Source organism: Gasterosteus aculeatus, chromosome 5 (genome assembly GCF_964276395.1).
Source record: "Gasterosteus aculeatus chromosome 5, fGasAcu3.hap1.1, whole genome shotgun sequence".
Lineage (NCBI taxonomy): Eukaryota > Metazoa > Chordata > Actinopteri > Perciformes > Gasterosteidae > Gasterosteus > Gasterosteus aculeatus.
In genome coordinates, this window is record NC_135692.1 from 7,835,136 (window position 1) to 7,862,297 (window position 27,162).

General features: G+C 43.5%; 3 protein-coding genes across 27 annotated transcripts in view; 1 reads left to right on the forward strand and 2 right to left on the reverse strand.

Moving 5' to 3' along the window:
* Positions 1 to 357: 357 nt before the first annotated feature.
* ndel1a (nudE neurodevelopment protein 1-like 1a) lies at positions 358 to 7,606 on the reverse strand. Of its 2 annotated transcripts, none has more exons than XM_040177163.2 (9): positions 7,407 to 7,606; positions 6,525 to 6,621; positions 5,282 to 5,435; positions 3,392 to 3,540; positions 3,019 to 3,155; positions 2,755 to 2,931; positions 2,437 to 2,531; positions 2,188 to 2,333; positions 358 to 983 (listed from the first exon to the last, which is right to left on the reverse strand). In XM_040177163.2, the coding sequence occupies exons 1-9, from the start codon at positions 7,513 to 7,515 to the stop codon at positions 893 to 895; spliced, it is 1,155 nt and encodes a 384-aa protein (XP_040033097.2). In that variant the 5' UTR covers positions 7,516 to 7,606; the 3' UTR covers positions 358 to 892. The 2 variants fall into 2 exon arrangements, with proteins under 2 accessions (XP_040033097.2, XP_040033096.2); XM_040177162.2 differs by having other exon boundaries at positions 358 to 986.
* Positions 7,607 to 8,099: 493 nt separating this feature from the next.
* tex47 (testis expressed 47) lies at positions 8,100 to 12,632 on the forward strand. Of its 2 annotated transcripts, XM_040177169.2 has the most exons (9): positions 8,100 to 8,317; positions 9,519 to 9,591; positions 9,952 to 10,055; positions 10,141 to 10,205; positions 10,864 to 10,942; positions 11,133 to 11,249; positions 11,332 to 11,485; positions 11,608 to 11,667; positions 12,033 to 12,632. In XM_040177169.2, the coding sequence occupies exons 1-8, from the start codon at positions 8,210 to 8,212 to the stop codon at positions 11,643 to 11,645; spliced, it is 738 nt and encodes a 245-aa protein (XP_040033103.2). In that variant the 5' UTR covers positions 8,100 to 8,209; the 3' UTR covers positions 11,646 to 11,667; positions 12,033 to 12,632. The 2 variants fall into 2 exon arrangements, with proteins under 2 accessions (XP_040033103.2, XP_077959094.1); XM_078102968.1 differs by lacking the exon at positions 11,608 to 11,667 and having other exon boundaries at positions 8,118 to 8,317.
* Positions 12,246 to 27,162, reverse strand: part of LOC120819774 (rho GTPase-activating protein 44) — a 42,897-nt gene continuing 27,980 nt past the window's right edge. For 2 of the 23 annotated variants that reach the window (XM_078102892.1, XM_078102890.1), the window contains exons 12-23: positions 26,862 to 26,943; positions 26,687 to 26,767; positions 25,243 to 25,356; positions 24,048 to 24,139; positions 23,784 to 23,964; positions 21,695 to 21,712; positions 20,638 to 20,829; positions 20,087 to 20,143; positions 19,340 to 19,870; positions 18,422 to 18,528; positions 17,820 to 18,203; positions 12,246 to 16,109 (exon numbers count right to left, since the gene is read on the reverse strand). In XM_078102892.1, coding sequence (XP_077959018.1) covers positions 15,952 to 16,109; positions 17,820 to 18,203; positions 18,422 to 18,528; positions 19,340 to 19,870; positions 20,087 to 20,143; positions 20,638 to 20,829; positions 21,695 to 21,712; positions 23,784 to 23,964; positions 24,048 to 24,139; positions 25,243 to 25,356; positions 26,687 to 26,767; positions 26,862 to 26,943 — 1,997 coding nt within the window. In that variant the 3' untranslated portion in view covers positions 12,246 to 15,951. Of the gene's footprint in view, positions 16,110 to 17,068; positions 17,122 to 17,819; positions 18,204 to 18,421; positions 18,529 to 19,339; positions 19,871 to 20,086; positions 20,144 to 20,637; positions 20,830 to 21,694; positions 21,713 to 23,783; positions 23,965 to 24,047; positions 24,143 to 25,242; positions 25,357 to 26,686; positions 26,768 to 26,861; positions 26,944 to 27,162 lie in introns of all 23 variants that reach the window. The other 21 variants (XM_078102891.1, XM_078102889.1, XM_078102903.1 and 18 more) reach the window with 18 other exon arrangements.

Consider the following 27,162-nt stretch of genomic DNA (forward strand, 5'->3'; position numbering starts at 1 on the left):
GTCTCGAACGTTTTTAGTACTCTAACCACTGATAAGAAACGTTAGGTCAGTCATTTCATTCGTTACGTTTTTTAATATCACTAGCAGAATAACAAACAATCCAGTTTAAAAAGACTGCAGATTGATTTTCAACTTGTTGCCGTCTTGTCCAGATCACCAAAAAACTTATTATACCTCAACTGTTTTCGAAATGGTTAAATAAATTACGATGAAGTAAAAATAAAGGTCTAAAGCAAGTATATTTGATGCAAAGCCTAAAATGAAATTCTTGAATAATAACAAAAATAAACTATTCAATAGTTGCGGCTGCAAATATAATGAGTAAATGACCTCTGGTGTCAAAACAGATTGAACGAGTTATGTGTAACAGATAAGTTTAATTTAATTACATTTTATTAAAACATGCCACAAAAGATATCTGAAATAAATGAAACCCACAAAATAAAAAAGTTAATATTGCACATAAATGAAATAAATAAAAAGGTGAGATCACATGACTGAGTGCTTCACTGTCAAGTAATAATCAAAAGCTTTTTAAAAACAGAAATCACTCGACTACAGAAGACGAGAATGCTGGTCTGAACTTTCTGCTCATAGATAACGATCAATATGACCAATACTGTACACATCATCTCACGTCGTCCAGAGGATACACACAGAGACTGGTAGTTAAAGTGTGTGTGTGTGGGGGGGCGCATTTCATTTGCATAATATTTCCCTCTTTAGACGACATTTCACAAATCAGGGTGAGCTGCAGGAATCTAAGTACGAGAGAAGAATAACAGTAACACGTGGAATATGCAGACAGGGACCGTTCATTAAACAGCAGGTCAATAAAGGTTTACAGTTTTTGTGTGGGGCCTCACTCGCTATTCTTTTTTTATTTACACTGTCACACCGCGAGCGGCACGAGGCCGGGGGAGGAGGCAGCGGGGGGGGCGGTGATGGCCGTCAGGGTCCTGGCCTTTAGTCCGTTCACAGTCCTGCTGCAATAAATAACAGAGTGGCATTAAAACAGGAAGGAACCCATAGATTAAAAAAGGTAGAGAACATCCTGATCTATTCTCTTTGCAGTGAGGACTATCTGAAGGTGAACATAACAAACGCCCTCCTCTGAAACCAGAAGGACAATGACCTTGTTGTCTCGGCCTCGCTCTGTAGAAACGCTGAACTCCGTCACACCACCGACTCACACCGATCTGCAAGTGTGGTTCTCTTTGGTCCCTGCGGACGTTTTTGGCCTCTGCTCCGAAAATGGCATAAACGTGATACGAATTGTAATGACTAACTAATTTGTCTATTTGGATCATTTCTTTTCTGTAGGGTAAAGGGGAACCCTTGTGAGTGCTATGATGTGAAGTATCAGTACATATGTTTATAGTTAATTAATAAAGATGGCACACAGATTTCTTTTTAAATTTCCAGAATCCGCCTGAAAAAAAAAATCCCTGGCAAAAGGTATCACTATAAAACATGGAGAAACCAGGCGAAACGCTCATCTAGATCAAAGCCCAGATTGTGGGCAAGTTTTACTGTGATGGAGTAAAATAGAACAAATCTAGAGAGGCTTTAGTTCAGAGAGTTCAGGCGAGGTTTACAAAATAGAAATCTGGGCACATTTTGGCACCATTTGTATGTATTTATACTATTATATACATTTAAACTATATATTTCACTTACACATTACTGATGGTGTTCAATACATCCAAGTACAATATGTTTTTATGAAAGATTTAAGCAAACTATATTTAACCAATTGAAAAACAACCATAGAAATCTACACAATGTTGAATCCAAATGAAAGATTCAAGCAAAGAGTAAAAATGACAAACAAGAAAAAATGCAGGTGGCTGCTGTTTGTTTGCGCTTTATTCAGGGAAGGTTTGACTGAGAGAAATGATACAGATATCTCTGTAATCTGTGTGTTATTTCACTTTCCTTTGTCTGTCTCAGTTCTGTGGTTAGCATGTTGCTTCTATCGACGGTGGATGAAATGTGCAGTTTGGCAGGGATTTTTTGCGGGAAATGAGGATTTATTTTCATGTATTTATTGCTTGAGTTGTGTTTGGAACAGCTTTCATATGCTTGTAGCGCAGGTGCTGATGTTTACAGAAATATGTCACATTATTATATATATATTTTTTCTTTGGTAGCCTTGGACAACCTTCGTCACGGGGCTTCACTCACGCTTTGTCGAAGTAGGACGCGTGCAGCGCCTGCGAGTAGTTGGCGTTGTTGGCGTTGAGCGCGTTGCTGTTGTCGAGGCTGTACGCCTTACTGGCCTTCTGGTCCTTGGCGTAGTTCCTGCAAGCGGCGAGCTTGGACTCCAGAGCCTGCGGAGGAGAAGAGAAAACACGGTGAAAGGGAGAAGACGAGGACTTTCCCCTCCATCACGCAGGAGAGACACCTGGCAGCTGCAGACAGGACGCGACTCACCCCGACTTTCCTCAGGAGATCGCTGACGATGTTGAGGGCCGATATTCTGGCCGAAGGAGTCAGCGGAGAGTTGCTGCCGAAACCGTTTGACAGAACTGTGCAATACAAAATAATTTGCTAAATGTTATTCAGATGCCTTTCTTAACTGTGCCTGAAAATGTTCTTCAATGCTTCAGTAAAATCTATTGATTTTCTCCTCATGAAGATGAACTTGTTCCTCTCAGCGAGCATCAGACGTTCTCCACACAGGTACTCTGATATTCTTTGTAATGACCAGAGAGGAAGAAAGACACTGGACGGAGGACCGGCTGCATTTACCCGTCGTGTTGGCGAAGGCGTTGTCCACACCTTGGCTCAGCGGGGTGGCCGGCAGAGAGAGGGAGGCGGCCTGAGCGGCCGCGTCCGTCTTCTCCTTCTCCTGCGTGGGAGAACTCGGAGCCGACATCCTGATGCCGTCCGACTGCCGCTCCCGTACCGCCAGCTCCTGCCGCAAGTCTACGAGGAAGAGGAAGGTGCAGTAGCTTCATGCAAATGATCCGACAGCGAGGAATCATCTGTAAAAAGACTGCAGTCGATAATCACCTCTGGCTTCGTCCTTTAATCTCTGCACGGACTCCAGGAGAGACTCCTTCTCGTCCAGCTCGCTCTCCAGGAAGGCGTTCCGCTCAATGGCCTGGTTCAGGCGCTGCTCGAAGGTCTCCAGAGACACGATGGTGGCTCTGGAGGGGGAGAGGGGAGGAAGGGATTGATTTTTAAGGTTAAACAGCGATCATAAAGGTGACTTTGTCACAATATTGTCTGTACTGTATTAACCGCACAGTAACCAAAAATAAATATATTAATTTTATCCTCATAATTATAAATCAATATTTAGCGACACATAAAAATGATCACATTCAACTGGGAAACATGAAAACTTTTGATGCCATGACATGTACTGTAATGTAATTCGGACCTTTTGGTTCTCTCCAGGTCGTCGTTGGACTGCTCCAGCTCGCGCACGTATTTGTGCAGCTGCTCCTTGATGCTGCGCGTCTGCCCGAGGTCGTCCTCCAGCATGGAGATCTGCTTGTAGCTCTGAGTGTACTGATGCTCAAACCTCTCCTGAGGAAGAGGAGGAGGACAGGATGAAGAGAGGGTTATCGATCACCTGCGTTTAATCTAGGACACGAGCTACATGTCACAACTTAATTCAAAGCGCTTCAGCCGAAATGTTTTCATCCATCTCTCATGTTCCCCTCCGTTAGAAGTGTGACCTAAATATCCGGCCGCTCCGAGACAATCAGCTCGATGAGCGGCGGCGGCTGTACGTCTGACCTACATCTGCTCTTCTGCAGGCCGGTGCTTTCAACAGGAAAGAATGTGCCGCTGTTTACAGATACAGAACCACACTCAAAACATTATTCACCCTGTCTCGTTTTTTCCTGAGATGTCGCGTTTTTTAAATTTGTTGCTTTATTTTGGTGAAACGCAGAGAGCCGTCCTCGAACAAAGATTGCCCACTAAAATTTGTTGATTTAAGCGAAAGATCTGCAAAAAGTGTCTTCTCAAAGTATCACGCGACGGACACTTTAGCACAAATATCTCGCTGCTGCTGGGAACATGAATGCAGACATGAGGCCTCCCGCCTCTGTAATTATGGAGTGAGAATAAGACCCAGAGACCTGATGCATAATTTATGAGTCACTCCGATCGGCTGCGTCAGTGTGCAGCAGGAGCAGGACGGAGTAACAAATGAGAAAAGAAGGGTCGCTTCAGCGCCTTCCTGGGGGGAGATTTACATTTAGATTGCACGTGGATGAGCACTTATCAGCCTTTTGTTTTGCCGCGCGGGCTTTGATCTCAGCGGCCCCGTGACCTCTGACCTGGAACCAGAGAGGCCAAGCTGCAGGTCCACAATAAAAAAATAAATCAAAGTGCGGCATCCAAGGGAGCGGCAGCTGGCACAGCACGACTGCACGTCTCCTGCCTGGAGGCCGCACTCCAGGACGAGTGGTGACGTAAAAACAAAGCATCAAATATTCACATTGAGGGTAAACGGAGACGCGCCGTACAGCTCGGTTCAGAGTTCGAACAGTCGGGTTTTCATCGTGTTTTTCAGTATTTCGTAATAGTCTGATTAAGCCTCGGAGCATCAACTGCACTGTTAATACTTCGATCTGCATTTCTTTGCCTAGAGATAAATGTAAGAGGTTGCAATGTGATATAATATTTAAATAAAAGGCCTCAGATAGCAATTACATTTGTTAGGCAATCTTTCATATTTTGGATTTAATGATTCCACGGATCAAAAGGGACTCGTCTCTTTGAGGTCGCCGTTTATTTTTAAAGGCAGTTAGGTGTCGGATTATTTCTTTGACAAACTTGTTCCTCCAAGGAAAGTCACAGTTCATTGATACGACCGAAGCGAAGTGAGTTAGCAGACAAAGCTGGCGCTGCTGTGAACATAAGACCTGGTTATATGAAAGGTAATACATTAAACACTGCTGACTCAACATTTAATCAACGCGCTGTGAACCAGAACCGTCTTATGTGGTGAGATGCACAAAAATTGAACGTAAAACAGTGTACCTAAAATGTAAAAACGTGTCAGTTTAAACTGCATGAATAATACTCACTCAATACAAAACATAGAGTACATAAGTTAGTGCTTCCTTATCATCCGAAATCCAGTCCTGTAGCTGTAAATCCGTCACGTTGTCACTGACAGTATTTTAGACACATTGAAGCAATATTTTCTCTCACATGGACTTTTGTGCAGGAACGAATGAGCAGCTCTACGTTCAGCCTGTCGTCACGGCGATGTCTCCATCATCACCACAAGACCGGGATCCTTTCCATTTACCTTCAGCGCCTCGACTTCGTTCTTGAGTCGCCCGTTCTCCGACTGCAGGTCCTTCATGCGGCGCTCGGCTTGGCCCAGCTGAGCCTCCAGCTCGGCCTCCAGCTCCCTGCTCCCCTCCTGGAACTCCAGCAGCTCCTCCCGGGCCTCCTGGCAGCTGCGCAGAGACACGGGAGAGAGCGGCGCCCCGTCAGAGGAGACAGAAGGAGGTCGGCAGGCACTCAGTTATCACTTATGTTTATCTGTATTTCGTCTGCTGTGTCCCACAGGAGCTGTGACCCAGATAACGCTCCTCAGACGGCGACCCGTCAGAACCGCGCTGATTCAATCCGCACCAGCAAGAGGAAACATTTTAATATTATTCTATTAGCAGATGTCCATCTTCACCATAGAGCGCGTGTGACCTTTTACGACACTCAGCGGTCTGCAGGATACGATTTTTACAGCAGTTCATCCTGCGTTTGCTGCATTTGTATCCTCGCAGGGCCATGTGTTACAATTTATTTTTACATGATTGAATTCTTTAAACTGCATTCAAGGTTACAAGTTTTTTTCTAACAGATTGTAGTCACATTATTATTATATAGCAAAAAAATACAAAAATCGACTATATGAATTCAGGATTCTCGCATCCTGAAGAAAGAAAGTCTGCCGTTCTCTCTTGCAAAAAGCTCCAGAACGGCCCTTTGCTTTGCCGCGGTTTCCAACGACAAGAACGAACCTTCTCTCCATAAAACAACACTAACTAGGAGAAGAAAACCCTTTTATTACATCCTGTATGTCCTTCTGAAGGAGTCTCATCGTCTTTGGACGCTTCCATAACCGCGTTGGAGTCCCGACCTTCTCCCCTCAATCTATAAAAACTAGTGCTTTGAAGAAGGTTTGATTTTCCTTACTTTACTTTTAAAACCAGTTCCCACAGGACGGCTTTGGTGTCGATACAAACCGTCAAACAAGACAGGCGGAAAACTGACGGTTTGATCAGAATTATCCGGTAGGAGGGAAAATAAACCCTGATAAGCGGTTCATCTTGAAGTATACCTCCGTGTTCATGTGTTCACTCGTCCCTCAACAGTCTCCAACTGGTCCCTTAGATGTTTTTACCCGTGTGGGGTCACAAGTACTCTGCTACTCGAGCATTTAGACGTTGAAGGTCAGAGTTGTTAATAAGAAACATAGAACGATGCCAATGAGTTTAAATAACATCACAACTTAACAGAAAAGGAAGAAGAGACAGCTAACATACCTTTCCTTGTACTTGAGAGAAAGAGCCTTCCAGAAGTCAATTTCCTCGTCTTTTGAGGAGAATTTGTGTGTCATATCCGTTTCCATGGCAAACAAATCTGTAGAGAAAGAAATGAGAAAACAAGAGTTATTATAATGAGATAAAAGCTTCTTCACACAAAGCAAGCAGAGGGCAAGAGGAAATACTCATAAGCACAAAGAGCAAGACTGCTGACTGTCACCGACTTCAACTGCAAGAAATCCTCTTCTGTGAATAATTCATCTCCACGTTATATTCAACCAGCAGCCAGAGGCAAAACACAAATGTTATTACAGCAGATGAAAATGCATTGTAGGTCATTTCATGGGGGCTTTCTCAAATAAAGGAAAACTATGTCATACAGACATTTAAACTGCATTAGGGTTTATATAATAAAATATATTCTTTATATAATAACATTTTCTTTGATGTAATTGGTGGATTAAGTACAGGTGTATATCAAGGAAGCCTTTGAATTTGTGTCACCAAACTCCTTTATAAAATGATACTATTTAAGACATGCATATCATTCCATGGGGAAGATGACCCTGTTGAGCATTGGCCATTATGTAACTTATGTCCTTACTTACCTCGATATCAAAACAATGCAAGATATTTATATAGGTACTCTGATATCGGCGTTGAATTATGTCTTAAAACGGGAGCAGCAATAATAAGACGAAGATCAGCGGCTGACAGCGCGAATGTGACGCCGCGCCAAGCTGTCAAAACCGGGCGTGCAAACAAGCAGCGAAACAAACGAACTACCGGCCGAAACCCCGGCGAATGTTGCTCCTAGTGTATTTTATGTGTATTGGTTTCCGAACATAGATACCATACAATCATTTATAATGCATTTAGTACCTGAACATCGCCCCAAACAGTGATGCTTATCAGTCCATTTCGCCCGTTGTAAGCTGACGAGGCCGAACGTCTCCTGCCTGCTGATCTCTGGTGCCTCCTCAGCGGGCATTTAAAGGACCATACACCCTATATATGAATATCCTTTATTCTGATGTGTGTAGGTTTCGTTTTATAAACCTATATTTAAAATAAAATATTTTGCTGTGATGTTTTCATTTCATTTTTGTAGGCAAACAAATGTGGATAATGACCTAAAAAAGTTGTTAGATACCACAGTGGTTGAAAAAACACACATTTTAGGGTGGATTTCCTCTTGGTTCAATACCTCTGTTGTACTCACGAGCTTTACTGCTGCATACAAACTGCGCATAACAACGTGTGCAATGACACCAATGCTATTAAATTAGCACCATCTGCTGGTCATCTGCTACAACAACGTTTAGTGTCACTAAATGTATGTTTTATATTAAGGACAAAACATATTTGAGTATCTAAAGACGTACATGGTGTTTTGTAAGTTAACAGTATAAGTTAACACCATGAGCATGAGGTAGATATATATAAATTGAAAATATAATCATGATTATTACATGTTTTTGAAGGCTTGTTGCTAGACAAATGCATTATTTTTATATAATTTTTTTTCCCACGGTGATTTTCCATCTATGTATTATTTTTGCTGGAAATGTGCAGTGACGTCAAACGTGCCAGCTGGGGGTTTTGATGACGCGTTGTCATGGTAACCCACGAGGAGCGAAGACGCCCTCTCCAAACTGTTAGCGAGAGTGTAGCTTACACGAACCATGACTCCACACAAAATCAGTCGCATTTCTTCGGCAAACAGAGACCCCGAGGAGGAAGAAAGTGCCCCCGTGAGCATGTTTGATGTGCGCAACGGGGACATGAGCGAGGTTTGTGCTGGAGCCTTTTCCGGTGGTGTAGCTAGCTAACCTGACGTTAGCTAACATTAAGATACCTGTGTAGGTGAGCTGACGTCAGACGAGTGCGCCACAAACGAAGGGAAACAGAGTACTCATATTAATAATGTAAAAATGATTCCATTATTGAATATTAGGAATATTATAAATGCATCTTAAATACTAGTTATTACATCCATTTTAGTCAATGGATTCATTCTACTGTTGTAAGACGTTAGAGAAATACAGAAATAACCTAATTCAATTATAAAGAAAGGTTTGTGGAAGTTGCGTTTGTAATGAAAGGCAATTCCGCGAGTTGAGAACAACAGGTTTATGGAAATAAAAGCTTCACATACAACATAAATGTGTAGGATTAAGGCCTACTCTTGTTTTCATCTTTTTTTTATTTAATCATTTTCTAATTGATTATTTTCTATTTACGTTTGTTTCACCCTGTACATGCATTATGTACAATATATTTTTTGTATTATGCTAAAGGATTTTAAAATCCCACTGAAGTTTTGATAACAGATGCCCAGTCGCAGTGATAATCACTAAAAATAACATTTTAAATAAAAAAAGAATGAGTGTAGAAGACTCTTATAGACAGTCTCAGAAATAGATTATTTTTCTATGAATCAGTTCTCCAATAATGTGAATGGCAGAGTTTTACACCAAATAATTTCTGTTTTCCTCTGCCGTTGCCATAACGACACCTCCTCCTCCTATTGACTTCCATAATCTAAAATACAAGGCCGATCCGGCCTGGGATTGGCTCATGCGTTCACTGCGTATACAAAGATCTTTTACAGCAGGTTTTGTTTCATTTGGAACAATAGGTTACCAGGATATGGACTCGTATAAACACTGAGGCCACGCAGCTCGCTAAAGCTCCACTCACTCGAGCTCGAGTTGGACGTGGAGAAAGATAGATGGAGAAAAAGAAAGCAAAGGGTCAAATAAAGGAGGAAACTGAGAATAGTTTATTTCACCAGCTCTTGGCACAGACAACGGATGTTGATCCGGTTTGTTTAAAATTACACATGAGCATTGTAGTTATAGATTCACTATGTTTCTGTAAATACTCTTCTCTGTTTGTCAAAGCCCGTTCCTACACGTGTGTGTATTGGAGGACTTTCTGATGTCCCCCTGCATGTCTTTCTAACACCTTTCTTCATCGTCTCATCCACAGAGGATTGTGGTACAGCGGATGATAGTGATCGCTCGCCTCCGCCCCGATCTTGCTGACAGGACAGAATTGGGAGGTCAGTAAACAATTTACCTCAGAGCTACAAATAGCTGTGAGCTTAATAACAGGGAAGTGCTTTTCCATTTGACAGGACCCCTTCATTCTAATCAATGAACCAATCACCGTTATACCGGTTTGATCCAGTTGTCCTTCAGGGGGAACAAGGGTGATGGTGATGGTTGTTTTTATAAATGTATGTATGTATCTGCGCTATTTACTGACAACACAGAATATGATGCAGGGGAACATCTGTTAAACTGTTAAAATCACCAAAATGTTCTGCAGTTGTCTTGTTTCCCTCAAAAGTGTTTGAGAAATTGATTTTACTTCTTAGTTTCTCAGTGTTCTGATCAAAGCGTTGTTTGTTTCCACGCAGCTCATCACAAAAAACTCAACTTTCAGCTCAGCAAAAGGTACACGTTGGATAACACGACGGGCCTGCTGTTGATTTATCCATCCTGTCTGCTACATGTCATCGAAGTGAGTTTGAACTGTTTTTAATTATGGTGGGGATTTGAAAGTGTGACGTTGTGCACTGAAAGCTCTCCGCATGGCTCTCTTCCAGTCATCTAGGGACGTCCTGGTCTCGGTTTTGAGAGACCTGACAGACATGCAACAACAGCCAGATGGGTAATGATGCCTTGTTATACTCTGCAGATTAACAACATACAGTAAGAAGCAGTTTCTTTCCCAGAATTACAGACAAATGTGTTGTCTATGGGAACTGGATTTCCATCAGAGTTCAAGATATTTCGGAAAATGTATGACTTGTATTTTCCATATGGGAATTCAGAGTCCCGGTTGGTAGCTCTTAAATGACTGATCGTCCTCCTGAGAAGCAGACTTTATATGAGAGCTTTGTATTGTATTGGCAGTTTTATTTTTAGCCTTGAGTTCAGATATAACAAAAACAGCAATATTATTAATAATGAACAAACTATTTGTATAAAACCTGTAAGCAAAATGTAAGCAGAGGCAAATGCAAATAAAACAAAATAGAAATATTTAGATGGTTGTATTGAGGCCAAGGTCGTGATAGAATAGAATATTACAGCTTTACTGAAGATAAAAACGGATTCATTAAACATTACACTATAATTAGTCCAAGCTGTTAAAAAAAGTGTTAGATATTTAACTGCTCATTGGTTTTTCTTTAAATGTTTTTCTTTTTCTGTTTTGTTTCACGTGTAACGAGGTCACTATAGAAAAGAGAAACCTCGACCCTTACATTCATCCTGTTTCACACTGTTTATGAAACCATGCACATTATTCCCTGGTCCCTCGTTAGTGCCCTTGTGGAAGCTTCCAAGGTCGTGTTCATGGCACATAACCTTCAAAGCAGAATGTTCCACCAGTGGAGCTACAAGGTCTGTATTTATTTTAATCTTCTGGTCTTTGAAGGTCTCATTAACATGAAGCAAATCAAGCAGAGGGACAAACTACTGCATTCTTCTTCCACACATTTATATTCAGTTTTCCATCCAATTGCTGTGTTTTTTTCCTCATGAATGAACTATAATCTGTGTGGTTGAGCGTTGTTTCTGTGCTCGGCTGAAGGTGCTCGATGCCGATCAGGGGAACAGACTGGAAGAGGAAGAGAGCACGGAGGCTTTGGTCTGCAGCCTCCTGTCGGCGCTGCAGAAACTGAGCGAACACCTTCCAGCATCTCCGAAGGTGTGCTTACTTGTATAAATATGACCAGTATATTCAGTTTTTTTCTAGCAGACACATGAAGCTTTTCTCCCCCTGAATGCAGCCCGAGGCTGTTCCTGGGTCGGCGGTCGGAGGGACTCCGGAGCCGAGCGTCCCTCAGGCGGTTCTCATGAAGCTGCTGACACGAGACGAGCTGCTGACTCCACAGCAACACCTGCAGATGTTCAACTCGCCCTTAAACATCAGCATGGATGCCGGTAAGAGGCTGCGCGGCGTGTTTACTGGGAGTTGTCCTGCAGGAAGCCTGGAAACGTTACTGCGGTGTTAATGAAACACGCGGTCACAGTCAGGTCTGTTGTGTTCTCTGATGGCTTCACAGGACAAGTCGTACGAAGCAGTTGCCTCAATACAGTTTAACCCTTTGGACAGAAGGTCAAAGGTGAGGAATCTTATTATCAAACAGACCTCATACTTATCTACACCGGTGTGTCACTCCACCACTTTGGTGCAGACCGAAATATCTCAACAACTTTTTTTATGGATAGTCGTGACCTTATCTTTTATTATTTTGTACAGACATTCATGTTCCCCAGAGGATGAATTTAAATTACTGGATGGATCGCCACGATTAGTACACACACACATTCACTTCCTCATACAGTTTAAATACCACATTCCCATCAGCCTCAGCTGTACTTTTATTGAGTGCTAATTAGCATCCGTTGGCATGTTAACACATTATTTTATATATCTCTTTATTAATTCATAATAAAAGATGATCATGATTTTCTTATTTCTGTGCAGAATGTGTTTGGCCTTCAACAAAGCACCTCGGACGAGACTGATGGAGAAATCACTACAACAGTTTTATATCGGCAAATTAATGTCACGAGTTTTTCTTTTTTGCTGTTTTTCAAAAAGCTTCCTCCTGCTCCAAAATATCTCTTCATGTAAAACTTGTATGAGTGAAATAACATTGAATACCACATTTACAACAAGAGCACAGAAAAGCCAAGCAATATAAAAAAAACATTTTTAATAGTTTCAACATTCGGATGAGGTTACTTTTATTTCTATGTTGCTTTACACTGTGTTCCGCTTGGTGAAGGCATTTCCTCTTTACGCCAAACATTTATAAAGAGTCCACAGCGTCACACTAGTTTGACACAAAGAACTTTGAAGTCTAAAAAGATTCCTTCATCACTCATGTGTTCCCTTTTTATTTTGGCCCCTATTACTTTAAGCAGAAAAAGAAAGGAGGAGGATTGTATTGCAATGGCTGCATGCACCACAGTGTAATCTACAAACTGCACGAGTAAAAACGATCCGGTTAGGCGTGATTCATTTTATCTTGCTTGCATTGTGATTTCAGTTTGAAAGTCCAATAAACTTCCTTTAAAAGCAGTTTTCTATCATGTGAGCTGCCCTCTGTTCTGAGCCAGGTGCGCTGGATCTTATCTGCTACGGAAATTTTAAAAAAGGTGAAACGTACTTTTTCTGTCTGAATCATGATTGTGTCAATAAACTGTCGATGGAGAGTTTAACGTAAAACATGGTTTCAGGGCAGCGCGGAATTCTTCTTCTTTCACAAAGGTCGGTCGATTCACTTAGAAAAAATAAATACAAGCACACGAATATAGGACCGAAGATGAGACACAATTCATAGGCATGGTTAGAAAGCATGCTGCTGACTTTCATACAGGACAATGTCAAATCAAACGCCCCCTCCCCCAAAACCGGTCATACCACAGCTATCTATCACACACCCATCACTGTCTTTTACTTGAATCTATTTCCACAACACACACACACACACACACACACACACGAGCCTCATCAATCAGCGATACATTCCACCTGCAGATGAAGGAAAAGGCCTTCGTGTTTCGGGGCTCAGAGGGGATGCCAGGAACACTGGGAAACGTCTCTGCCCCACAGCCTTATCGCTAATAAAGATGTGTTTGATGAATACTGTATATGTACAATCTTGAAGCCGAAAAACCCTTTAGTACAAAAACCAAGAGCAGCACATTGTAACACAGAAATCCAGACACCGACAGGACAGATCATTCACCTCAGCGCGGAAAAAAACTTTAAATATTAAAATAATAAATAGCATTTCCTGTGTCAGCTGGAGGATCAGATTGGATTATTGGTGTGAACCGTAGTAGAGCTTTGAACAGATTATCATTTGATCTTTTTGATAACTGAATTAATGTTAGAGTGAATCTGTTAAATTCTTTTGGCTATTGACCATCAACCATTATTTTGAGAGCGAAACTAATTGTTTGCTGGAGGCTTAAATTGTTAGAAAAAGTCAATTAACGTCCAACCCAATTTTAATTTGTTTCTCATGACATCTTTCATATTTATAATGTGTGATTTGTCAAACTAAAAGAGAGCAATGCAGTCGATTCCCTTCAGAATCTCTTTGAACCTCTTAAACCCGACTGGATTGTGTTATTGTCTGTCTGTCATTACAGCTGCAGATTGTGGGGAAAAAACAAAAAAGTATTTCATAATCAAACATTTTTCTTCTAAAATATAAAACATGCCTCGTCGCAATGTTGAAAAAATTATAAAATGACGCCCAGGACATCTTGAATTTTGTCATTGAATGTAATGTAACATCATGTAGCTGCAGAGACATGTTGGAAAGCCAACTAAATAATTAAAATGCAACATTATTAAACGGCGTGACATTGTTTTGTTAGTGTAGAGCTGAAATCAGGGTTGGAGAGGTTCATTCTGTAAGAGATCTCTACATGCTGTGTCCATTTACAAAGCCTATGTTTTACCTAATGTTATTTTGTGTGAAAGTGGAATTATTGTGCTACAACCAGCGACAATATACACAATAATATTCTATAATGTTCATTGTCATTTGTCTTTATCAATACAGCATTTTCATGTATATCTATATATATATAATAAAATTTCTCCCGTGTCACTATATACAGAACACATATGTACAGATAGTCCTGTGATTAATATCTTTACTTAGAAGCGGGCGGCCATGTGGACCAAATTAAGTCTTTCACATCTAAAAGGCAAAGAGCAAAACTGCTGCTGACAAACGCAAACCTCACTACGCCGGTTTTATTGATTTCTCAGGTTTTTCTCTTTGACCTCCTGATTCCTGAAAAGGGTTTTGGATGCAACAGCGGGGAAATTCTGGTCCCGCGTTTGAAAAATTCCTTTTTTTTATTTTTTTAATTCCTCAGATGAGTCACAATCACAACTCTTCAGACCTAGTAAAAAGTATTCAGAAATATATCTGTATAAATACTCTCATCAAAATAAACACATATACACACGTCTTTGCACTTGCCTCTTGTTCATCTATATAGAATAAAAATATCAGCATCATCAGATGGGGTTCCTATAAACTGCAATGTGGAGGTCGTGAGAACTGAGACTGTAAGAAAAGTGTGCTTCTTTCGCCACCGTGGCTTCTTCTTCTTTTTCAGCGTTACGACATGATGGGATTGTATCACACCTCAGGGCGGGAGGACTTGGCTTATCGAGGAGGCTTCTGCAGAACGTCACACACGGAGCCTGAAGTGTGCCACCGGAGAGAACAGTTCAACTGGTTTAATTATGACAGTTTAATAGTGTTCTGTTAAACGTTTGTTAGTGTCTGACCCAGTTAGAGTCGAGCTGACGAACATCGGGGGGATTTTAGAAGCTGAAGAGACATTTATTCCCCTATTTGGGCGGTGGAGACCAAAAGCAGAGCTAAATCAGAGAATACTGGAGTCTTGCGACGTCCGAGTCTCTCAGTGGATTCAACTCCACTATTTCAGATTGAAACTACTTGAAATGGAAAGGTTTTCATCTTCCTTCAGCATTGTTAAAAGCCTTCCATTTTATACCGGTTTATCTGTCTCATATATTTATTGCCTCTGTGAGGGCATCTATATTGTATCTGGAGGAAATAGTGTCTCATACCTCTCATGTGGCTACAAAATATGATCTGATTTATAGTTTTAGATGTATCATGAATTCTGAAAATGTATGAACAACACATATTCTGTGATTTGTATCGTGATTGATGTAAATATGTAGAGAAAAAAGTTTTTTTATCGGGTGTTGATCCTGGTAGTTATTCTCCTATATCTCTACAACATGCATTCATTCCTGTTTTTACGACAACCTACAGTGCAACATCATATAGAACAATTACCAAACACACACACATCACGCACACACACTTTCCAAAACGACATACTAGCACACTCACAGTGGGACAGGAACTTAGGGGCCGAGCAAGGCGTCTCAAACTGAGACCCCTGAGGACTGGAGGAGGAGGCGAGGTGGGGCGGTGCGAGGGGGGGGGGGGCGCGTTCTTCCTTCTTTAAAACTCACTGGTGAAAAGCCGCAGGGAGCCTTCGATCCTCCCTGCAGCCCGTCTCTGGTCTCACGCGTCACGTTTAAAGGCAATATTGCAAGTGAGAGTCGAATAAGGCAAAAAAAGAAACACTAAATTCAAATAAATAAAAAAAAACAGCCAGCATAAAATGTCAAATTAAGTCTCGGAGCTCCCTTGTATGATTTCTTTTCGTTGTGTATTTTTTGTTGCTCTCTTAAAAGTTTTTATTAGCGGATCCTTGCGGATCTAGTAAATGTGAGGCTGAGGTAAACCAGCTTGAGAGGTGAAAGGTCAATGAACTAGATTGTGGCGTTTCATTTAATCAGCTGATGGGGGGATTCATCTGTGACGTCATAGCACTGTGCTCTCTGGCTCCTCCTCCGGCTCCGCCCCGTTGTTGGTGGATCCAAACAGTGCCAATGAGTTCCTCAAGGTGGAGATGTGGGCCAAGTCAAAAATACCGTCCAGGTCCAGGTTGATGAAGGGGATGTCCAGGTTGCAGAGAGAATCTAACAAGAGACACAGAAGGGGACACGTGGAGTTAAAATACTATTGATTTGATGATCCCAGATGTGGTTTCATTAACACTGGATGATGTCACACGCAGCAGGCGGGTCAGGTTCAAACCATCAGGAGAACTTTAATGATACGGTGAATGAAAAATATTTTCAACCTATAATCATTGTCACTATTGGATTAAAAAAAAACTGCCAATAATTGGCAAAAATGTGATTCAGACGTGATAGATTGTAGCACTTAAATTGTACTTATAACGCCACTCATCTATAGCAAATTGTAATTGTTGGCTTATTTGAGGAAATTGCACTTTTATGTTTCTTGTTCTTCTGAGTTTGTACCCTATGGTTGAATGCACTTATTGTAAGTCGCTTTGGATAAATGCGTCAGCTAAATGACATGTAATGTAATGTAATAGATGACTGATCAACTCAGGGAACACAAAACCCTCAATGCAAATGAGTTATACTCACGTATAAACTAAGATACGGACCCCAGTTTAATGCAAATAAACAAGGTTTTCTGTTTGATGACTTCCTGTGTAACACGTGTGATGAACAACTGCACAGACAGGAAGTGTGCAGACTGAGGAGCAGCGGTGGTCACAGCACTGTGGAGAGTGGGGGGGTGGGGGTATGGAGTGAGAGGAGGGGAGTGAGGGGGGGGGGGCGGTGACTGAAAAGCCAGCTGGAGTAGGGCATTATGGGTGGGAATCCCGAGGGCAAAGACGGTTGGGGTCTTTGGCGTGTGCCCCCCGCCCGCCTGTTGAGCCCATGTTAGCCATGCATCGGTCTCAGCCAACATGCAAATAACAACAGAAACGCATAAAAGCTGGTCTGAGAACAGCCGCTGTGTGCCGGCATATACGCATAATGAGGGAGGTCACATGGCCTGGAGGGGTTGGAGGGATGGGGAGGGGGCGGTAGGCTTCAGCACAGGAACTCCTGCTTACCCTAAAAGTCCCTCTCACACATAGAATCACACTGAACCTCAGGGCTCATACCGCTGTAAGTGAGACAATAAGAGCAGTTGAGAAGAGGGGGGAATTAGACGAAAACATACAGAGAACGCTGACGTAAACAAATAAAGAAAACAAGGGAATAAAGTCAAGAAATTAAAAATAAAGACAAGATAAAACAAGTTTCAGTGCAGATTTACTGTATTAAATTTAAACGTGTTTTTCGTGAATATTTATTATATGGGAGAATAGACAAAAAAATAGGAAACTCACCAAATCATCCTAAAATAATAATAAAAACTCTACAGCTAAGTAGGAAAATATGTGTATTTGATTTTGGGGTGAACTGCCTCTTTAAACTAAACAAACTCTAGATGGCACCTGAGTCTCAATCTAGTGTTTAATTTAGCATCACAGTTATTAACATTCTGTAAATGGGCTCCTTGCCAACCAGCAGGGGGTGTAGAGATAACTACATTCACCTTAACGTTTATATATTAATTTGACTGCTGGGTGGAAATGAAAGAAATATGAATGTATTTGTTATAATATTATTATTTTTATATTATTAATATTATATTACTCACAAGAGCCAGTTTTCTTGTAATAGTTGGCTGAACTATTATCATTAAAGTCATCAACATACTCAGATAGATCCATTGGAGTAACAAGCAAACTACTGTATTTGTAAATCTACCAAAGCAAACGTTTAAGTTTATACTAAGCGTGGTTTCATACACCTCACCTGTGGACATGCTCTCCCCGGGAGACAAACCCTCCAGGAGGCCCGTCGAGTGGTCCAGAGGCTGGGGACTGGTGCCGGGCGTGCCGGGCGGCTGGGGCGGGGGCAAGCTGGGCCTCTGCCGCGGCGGCTTGGGGGTCGGCCGAGCCTTGGTCAGGGTCCCGGCCAGCGAGGGCGGCGAGGAGAGGGACGGGGCGGCGGCCATCTGGATCCCCCCCGGGGAGCCGATGGTGGCGTATCCCTGCGGGTAGCTGAAGCTGTACGGGGACGGGGTGCTGGGGGGGGTGGGCGACAGGCTGACCGGGGAGGGCTGACCCGTCGACTGGTCGGACATGGCTCCCGACTGGCAGTACGGGACTTTGGGGGGGATCGGGGCCAGCTTCTTTGCTGCAAAGACACCGGGAGAAAAATATGTAAATGCATCTATTTTACTTTAGGAGGCTTGCTGGAGGCAGATACATTTTTTTATGTATTCACATTTAAACTGATTGAATGATTAAACGTGCTACCTGCTCGTCTACCAGCTGCTTTACAAGGGAGAGCGCTAACAACAGTCATGATGACAATTTGGGGGCGTGGCCGTAGCTTTCTTCGTATTGATTTACCTCTCCTCAGGGTGTGAGGGCTGTGGTCAGACTGTCCACAGGAGGCCATCGTCCCGTGGAGTCCCTTCTGTCCGATCACTGGAGACAGCTCCTTGTTCTTCAGAGTGCTGAGGACAGAGTGAAGGAGAATCACACACACAGGAATGCATCGCCCTTCTCTTTAGTAACATGTCATCCAAGTTTCCAGAAATAAAAGCACCCGTAGTACAGCGTCAAATCGCCAGTGTGACCGCTGTTTGCAGGCAATCACGAAATCAATGACGACGTGCAGCAGAAGCAGTTCAAAACAATCCAAATAAACCGTGATGGTTCGGTGAATTTCCCTCTTTACCATTACGGCGCAGTGCAGCCAGACTGACAATGAAGGTCGAAACATGTTTCATACTCTGAACGACTCTCAGCAGATGAGGCATGAATGGATGTTGAAGCAGCGGTGATTTAAAGACTGGCGGGGTGAGGGGTTGGGGGGGGGGGGGGGGGCGATGCTTAAGAGCATCTTGTTTATTTGGGGCTCGATATCAAGGCAATAACTGCTGTACTTTCACAGATCTGTTGGTTCAGTCTTTTATAATGGCATGCATTAGCTAGTGCAGGCTATGGATTTCCTTTGTTGCCTGGCAACTGCCTCCTGAAATATCCTGTCAACGTGAAAAGTCATGGATTGCATTTAAAACCATTTAAAAAAAAGAAAGACATGGATCTGATAATGGCGTTCCTGAGGAGAATTCATTTCGATCATCGTCAGATTCACAATAAACAAGAGTAAAGAATAAGGGTAAGTGGTGAGGGGGGGGGCATCTCAATCTCATCCATCTCCTTCCCTCCTCACCCATTCCTCTCTCATCACCCCCATTCTGTGTGTAAGTGGTTCTGGAGGTATGAGGGGGGGGGGGGGTCTGGTAGCGTTGTCGTAGTTACCTAGTCGGCATGGCTCCTCTCTCCCGGCTACAGGCACAAGCTGCCCGTGGAGGGGGAGCAGACAGGGGGATGTTGGGGGGCTTGGGGGAGCCCAGGAAAAGGTCGTGGCGGGTAAGAACGAGCGGGGGTTTGATGTAAAGGGCGGAGCCATTCTGTTCTGGGGGGGCCGCATGCGAAGCGTTGGACGTGGGGGCCGGTTTGGGCAGGTGCAAGGAGTTGGGTTTCGGGTTGGAGTTGACATCAAGCGGCTGAGGAGACGGGCAGAGGGGGTGAGGGAGCGGGGGGGGGCTGTGGCCACAGCGGCGTGAGTGAGGGGACGGGCCGGGGGCCACGGACTCGGGGTTGGGGGCGACGGGGCGCATATACGGAGGTGCTCGGGTGTAGAGATGTTGGTGGGGGAGCGAGTGGGACGAGCAAGAGGAGGAGGAGGAGGATGAGGAGGAAGAGGGGTAAGGGGGAGGCGGCCTCTCCTCCTCGGGAGAGGGGTAGACGTAACAGGAGTCCGACCAATTGGAGGACGCATCGTCGGAGCTGCAATGATAAACACGTCAATGTTTCCTGGGGGACAGCGGGAGGAATTCAGTCATATCTAGCAGGTGGGAGGAATCAATCTGTCTGTTTACGTGTGGGAGGAATATTATTGTGTCAGGACGGTGGTGGGGGAGCAGGTGGGGGCAGAATGGAAGAAATAAAGGTGGTGGTTTGGTGCTATGGTTTTCAAATAACAGAGAGAAAAGAAAAAGTCACCTCATCCATTGCAGGGCCTTGCGACAATGGACTGTTATACTGTTAATGATGCTTGGACTAATGACCAAGAAAAGAAAACAGAATCATGCACGTGCAGCAATGAACTACTGAACCAACGGATCCACTTCTTCCACATGTTGTTACGGTAAAAGCTAAAGAGGAGTCAAAACCATCACATAGAATACACCGGTTCATCTTCACACACACACACACACACACACACACACACACACACACACACACACACACACACACACACACACACACACACACACACACACAGGGCTGCTGACAGAGGGTGAGCAAAATAAACAACAAGAAAATAAACTTAAAGAGAAGTCACAAGGTTTGACAGGTCATGCTTCATCAGAGGGGAGACACGGAAGTGAGGGGGTGTGGAGGGAGAAAACAGGGAGGAGGCAGCGCTGTCCTGGCATACGCAGCCGGGGGGCGGAGGGGTGGGGGGTGTTAGCAGCAGGTGGGGACCGGTGTGGTTGGAGTCAAACAGGACGACGGGGACGAGGACGGGGACGGGGGCACGACAGCCTTACCTGGCTCGGTCGCTGTTAGTGGGAGGAGGGGCGGGGGAGGGGCAGGCAGAGAAATCCCCGGGCTGCTCGGGGACGAGCCCGTCGGTGGGCGGGAGGGGGGGGTGTACGCTCGGGGGCGTGGAAGAGCATTTACGCGAGGAAGACGAGCCCCGGCGCGACACCCATGTAGTGTCCATCACCCTGACACCCATGCTGCAGCGGGACAGAGATGCACAGCCCATCAAATCAAGGGAGAGCGTTTGTCTGTGTGTGCGTGGTTCAGGTGGGGTCATCGGGGTCATGGGGGCTGCGAGGACGGGACAAACTTCTCTGAAAGAGGCCTGGATCGCCAGGGTCACTCTGCAACGGACGCACGGACACGTATGGGCCGAGCGTGCAGGAAGCCACATTCTACCTTCAGCTTAAATGTTAAATGTAAACTAATCTTTACTTATGACAATCACCTGCAAAGATGACGATGCATGACGGAGGTGAGATGTTAGATATTTTGATTACTGCAAAACGGGAGCAGTTCGGACAAAATGAACAAGATGGAGACTTAATGGTCCTTTTGGCAAAAGTTTGATGAGAAGATTCCATTCATAACAAATCTAGCAGCTAGGAACCAGTTTGATGCTAACTTCCTGTTTTCCTACACAATGAGGTCATCGTAAATTACATGTGTTGATTATTGAGCTTTCGGGGTCCTTAGTTCTTATGCTAAGCTAACTATATTCTAACATATAGACATTAGCAGAAAGCAAATACGTGCAATCCGTGTTTAAAGAGGGTGAAGGAACTAACTAAACTATAGCTAAGACTAGACGAATGGAAGCCCCTGTAAACACAGAATGAAAGGCCTGCTTTACCCCCCCCCCCTGCACCCCCCACCTATTTGTCACCAGTCTCTGTTGGAATCATTGCACGGAGTCCAAGTGTGTCACCGACACACCTGACTGGAAGCGTTAAACACACACACGACAAACAACCGACACTTTCTGTCAACGTGCGGCTGAGACGAACGGATGACCAATGAGAGAATGATTCTGGGTGATGTGGGGGGGGGTCTATACTGTACCTTTGAATCTTCCTAATGCTGCGTAGTTAAAGACAGAGACAAGCACAATGAGGACAGAGAGAAAGCAGCAGAGGAACTTTGGCAGGATGAACTTTCTTTAAGAGAGCCCAGTTGGAGTGAAACGGGGAGGGGTACGGAAGGGGGGGGGTCAGGCTGAGATCTGCTCTCCCTCAAGCGCTTCAGCCTCGTCACAACCATGAGAGGAAATTAGAGGTCCTTTAAGTGCTAATTAGGGAAACGTTTCCCTAACGGATACTAGAAAATCCCCCTAAAAAAATGACAAAAATTGTGGGAGGGTTTTTTGCAGATGCAGCGACACTGCATCTACACTACACTACACTACACTACAAACTAATGTATGTGGACCGACTTTTTGTGGATCTCCATGGCTTCAAGGACAGTGCAAGGATTTTTCTTTTCCTTGTACACAATCGTAATAAAATAATGATTACATCCATTTGGGTTGGATTTAGAGACGTTCTTTTTTCCATAAATTGCTGTCTATTAAAGTAAATATATGTAATTACCGCCGTCATTGCTGCACGCCGGTTTTGGTTGCTTAGAAACGGCGGGTTACAAGAGCACAGACCCCCCCAACGTTCCCCCCGAGCTTAGCAAACGCAAGACAGTGAACCAGCTTCCACCTGCGTCCATTGTTTTGGGGCACACAGAGAGTCATTATCTAATAAACTTATTTGTTAGGGCACCAAAGACACGGCCTAACCGTTCTCTCTCTGATATAAAGTCTATAAAAATGAATTATCCCACTGTGCTTTTTATGATTCCAACTATAAATAGTTCTCACTGGCCAGATTAATGCATAAGCTAAGTGCTGTGTGTGTCCTTCAACTGGCCCGGCTCAGTGCAGAGAACAATGGGAAATGATTATCATTTCTATTCCTCGCATGAAGGCACAAAGATTTTAAAAAGGCCGTGCTCAATAAGTGCTAAATCTAAAATATTTTGTACACAAAAACCTGTAATTCAAAGGGAGCCTCACTGTGCTGAGCTTGCTGGTTCTGTGTTTCTATTGAACAGATAATATAAGACACACACACACACACACACACACACACACACATCCAGGTTTAATTAGCCGAGCTACTTGTGGCTGCAGGGCTTAGTCTAGCCGCAGGGTCTTATAAGGCCACGGGTGTATGAAAGCATGAAAGGAAGAGACAGGGGGACGGACAGAGAAAAGAAAGCCTCTGAAAGCCTCAGCTAATCCTCCTCCAGAGCTTGAGGTTTTGTCTGATTCCTCATTTCACAGACTAAATGTCATCTTTCACTTCCTTCACTGCCTCACCCCTCTCGATGGGCAGCAGACAAAGAGTGATACGGTGTGCCTTTCTAATCTACCTCATGGTGAAACCTAGGATGAGGTCACCTCTCACATCCGTCCTGTGCAATCAGAATTCTTCTCACTTTTACCTCACATGTCCGACGCTGTCAAAGAGGCGGTTATGTGGAAACGTTACGCACCTCAGAGTGGCCTCGTCAGGGGAAACAAATCAAATGAAGCTGAGTTGTTGGTTAGTATTCACCCTGAATAACACTGTGAACACTATGTTAACTATTATAAACACATAATTTATAGCACAATTCAAAGGGGATGAAGTAATCTGCACATATTTAGGGTCAACTGCAAGACCTCTCGATAAGAACTGGAATGAACAGTATGAAAGAAGTGGACCAGAAGTGACCATATGGCAGAGACCTGTCAATAGCTCCAAAGCATCCCCTGCTTCATGGTCTATTCGACTCTAAATGGACCATATTTACTAAATGAGCTTCACGGTGTGTTGAATAATACTGGAAACCACAGATTAAGACCAGAAACTCTTGTTTACTGAAGAAAAAAAACAAGACGGAAGTAGAGTATTTTTCTCATAGACTTCTATAGGAGCAGAGGAGTCGCCCCCTGGTGGACAGTAGAGAGAATTCACCTTAAATTAGACACTTCCAAGGACAATATTTATTCATCGTCTTTTTTCTAGCTTAACACATCTTGTTTTTTTTGCATGTAATCCCTAAAAGCTGCAGCTAAATGTGTAAGAACGCAAACCCAGTAGAGGTAAAGAGGTCGTACCCGTCCTTCTTGTAGAACTCCAGCATCATGTTGTCCGTGGCGACGCTGAGCGGTCGTCGGCTCTGGTCGTTCTGTTTCCGCTCCACCTGCTCCATATCCGGTGACGGCATGGAGCTGTAGTTGGCGTTGTGGTTGGCGTGGACCGGGCTGCCGTAGTTCCCTGTGACGTTGAACTCAATTTCTAAAGAGAGGACAATACGCAGGACGTTTTCAGTGCATAAGTCAAATCAAAACAAAAAAACCTCCCGGCTCATCCGCCCTCACCTCCGGGGAAGAACCAGTCGGCGTGTTGGATGATGGGCTCAATGATGCCAACGATCTGCAGCGAAACCGTGGTCATCATCTCAGTGATGTTGCTGCTACGGAGAGAGAGAGAGGAGACTTTTTATTTTGTGGTGGGACGTGTCTCATGTAAGCATTTAGGCGTTTTCATGGTAAAAAAAAAAAGAGAGTACCATTTGGAAAATGTTGGCCTTTAAAACACTGATTAGAAGTTAGAGAGAAATGGAGTTGTGAGATTTACACAGAGATTTAATGAAGGTGTCCATCAGCCTTTCAGAACTGCTTATCCATCATATTCAGGAGTGAACTTTATAATTAAAAGCTGTGCCTATTGGACATGTTAGTTATTTCCTCTTTGAGCACCATCATGAATATGGAATACTGGACTTGTTCAATTGCCAACTGAAGACCAGAACCTGCCGTCCTGCCTTTTAAACCTGTTGTCATTTATTGCACCTATATGGAAGATTCAAATAGAGGTTGTAAATACCACAACATATTAACTAATGTAGTAAAAATGCATTAATTAATAATTTGTTAAATCCTCTGTAATCCTTTCTTTTTTTTAAAGGTGTAATGTTTCCCGTGTCTGTTATTTTCCCGAGTGGCAAACTCGAGTTCAGCAGGCCTGAGGCAGCGGTTTTAAATTTGATCTCAGGGGATTATAAGAAGCTTCTGATACTATAATCGGACTATAATCGGATGATAATGGAGGATTGTTCACCACTTAGAGATAGTTTAAAGGGGCCATATTGTGAAAAGGCTCACGTTTTCAGTGCTGTCGCACAAACATTTGTGTATCTGTCTCTCAGAGAGAAACAGGCTAAAACATTGAAAACAGGTTTATCCATATAAGAGATATTATGTTATAGATTTTCAAACATTTAATTAATGTAAACATGTTCAGGAAGAAACTACGTGACCTGGACGTTAAGAGCTTATATCTAACCATTATGCTATCTGTTGTATATATATATTATGTAACATGGTACAATAGTGAGTAGATTAGGTGTATTATTCTTTAGGAGCTGTCACAAAGGCCCAATGACTGCACGATTACAATTTAAGCAGCTTAAAAGAAATGAAAACATTGGAACTCAGTCTGTGGAGTCTGAGATTTAAAGTTGTACTTTATATAGTGTTGTTACATAAAAGAACTTCATCTCTGAAGTCTCACCCTTCGTCGCGCATCCACAGCAGGTTCGGTCCGAGGACGATGGCGATGTTTCCAGGCGTCATCTTGTTAAAGTCCTGGTATTCGGTCAGCTTGGAGAGGAATTTGATCAAATATCTGCAAATACAGATACAGAAAAAATGATTTAAAATGAAATGAATTGACCTTCTGTCAAAGCTACTTATTAGAAATAATATAATATTATTTTTGTTTTATTTGTTTTTTGGGGGGGCTAGTTCATAATGTCAATAAAATGGAATTACATACATGAATACGTCAGTGCAAAAGGATGAAATGTTCTGGTAATGCATGAATTCAGTTAGTTAGTCGTTGACACTGTGCCAAATGGAAAGTCACATTCCCACAGACCTATTTCCTAGTCATGTTTTCAGTGGTCGTATTTACGTGGGATGTAAAGTGAGAAACATGGGAAACAACAGAACGACACTGAGCTGTTCATGTTTCCCACCCTCTTGGCGGTGTCTCATTCTGACAGACAACCACGGTCTGGGGGAGCAGCTGAGCTGGTGACTCATCCTGAGCTCAACTGTTGCATGAACATCAGGCTGCTCATCTGGACGGGCTGACAGGTTTCCTTCGGGAGGACGGCTGTCTAAAAATACGTCCGGTTTGTGCGATTCCACGTTGACGCTTGACAAGTCCTGCAGCATCCCTGCTTGTCGCCCTTTTCTCTCTTCCCCCTCGGCTTTGGATCGCAAGATAAGGCCTGTGGCGAATACCCGCGGCTCGCCTCCACGCAGCAGCAAATACAGCAACGAGTCACGTTTTTTTTGATGAGGAGAGACCTGTCAATCACAGTAGCCCCGCCTTGAAGCATCCCCTGCTTTATGGTCTGTTTGACTAAATGGATCCTAATTTACCAACTGATCATCATGCTGTGTTGAAGAAAATTCGAGATTAAGACACCTAAACTAATATTTACAATGTTCCCTGAGGGAATAAATCAAGAGAGAAGAAGAGTAATTTCCTCATAGACTTCTATTGGACCAGAGGAGGAGAGAATACAGGTTTGAATCAGAGCAAGAGCCTGGATTACAAGCACCAAACGTTTCAAAGGAGCTTGGAGTTTACGTGCAAACAATGTTAAAAATGTTTTATTTATATATCACAAATTGTTTAACTGGAAAGAAAAAGGGGAAACCTCATGAAGAGACATAGTCGGATTGGGACGGTGTTTATAGAGCACTAGTGACCTGATGAAGTGACACATCATCACTCGTAATCCATCCTGAGTCCGACTGCTGTCATGGCAGTCGGACTAAATGTCTCTTGCAGCTACAAGTTTAACTCAGTCAGCCATGTTATTTGAAAAGTGTCTTAATTCCCCCAAACTTCATGGCTAATCAGTCCATTCCGACGGGCATTTGAAGCCCGACATCCAACGAGAGGGGAGCTCAAGGACGGGGACCCGGAAACAGGGACTCACTTGAAGTTGTTGTTGTTGGCTATGGGGAGTTTCTCACACGCGTTCAGGAGAGCCTGCAGCCTCTGGTCCTGATCTTGAATGCTGCAGGGCGACAGGGAGAGAAAGAATTAAAGCTCGACGCGTCCTCGCCGTCACCGATCTGCCGACACCGGGGAGGAAGCGGGGCGGTACGGACTTGGAGGCCTGGATCCAGTCCTCGTAGAGCTCATACGTCATTAGCGGCTCGGGGAGCTCCCGCAGGTACGACTTCAGAGCTCCTGGAGAAAACAAAAAAAAACAGATTAATGCACGAGCACATACTTGAGCAAACAACAATGAATTTGTAGAAATATCATTTTATAGTGCTGAGGAGGAAAGCAACTTCTGACTCGTGTTCTTCTTCCTCTTTGGTCTGCTGCGTTCATTTCCCCCGGGGAGCGCGTGGGACGGATGGCAAACAACAACATCAGGGCATCCCTCACCACTAGACAGCCTCT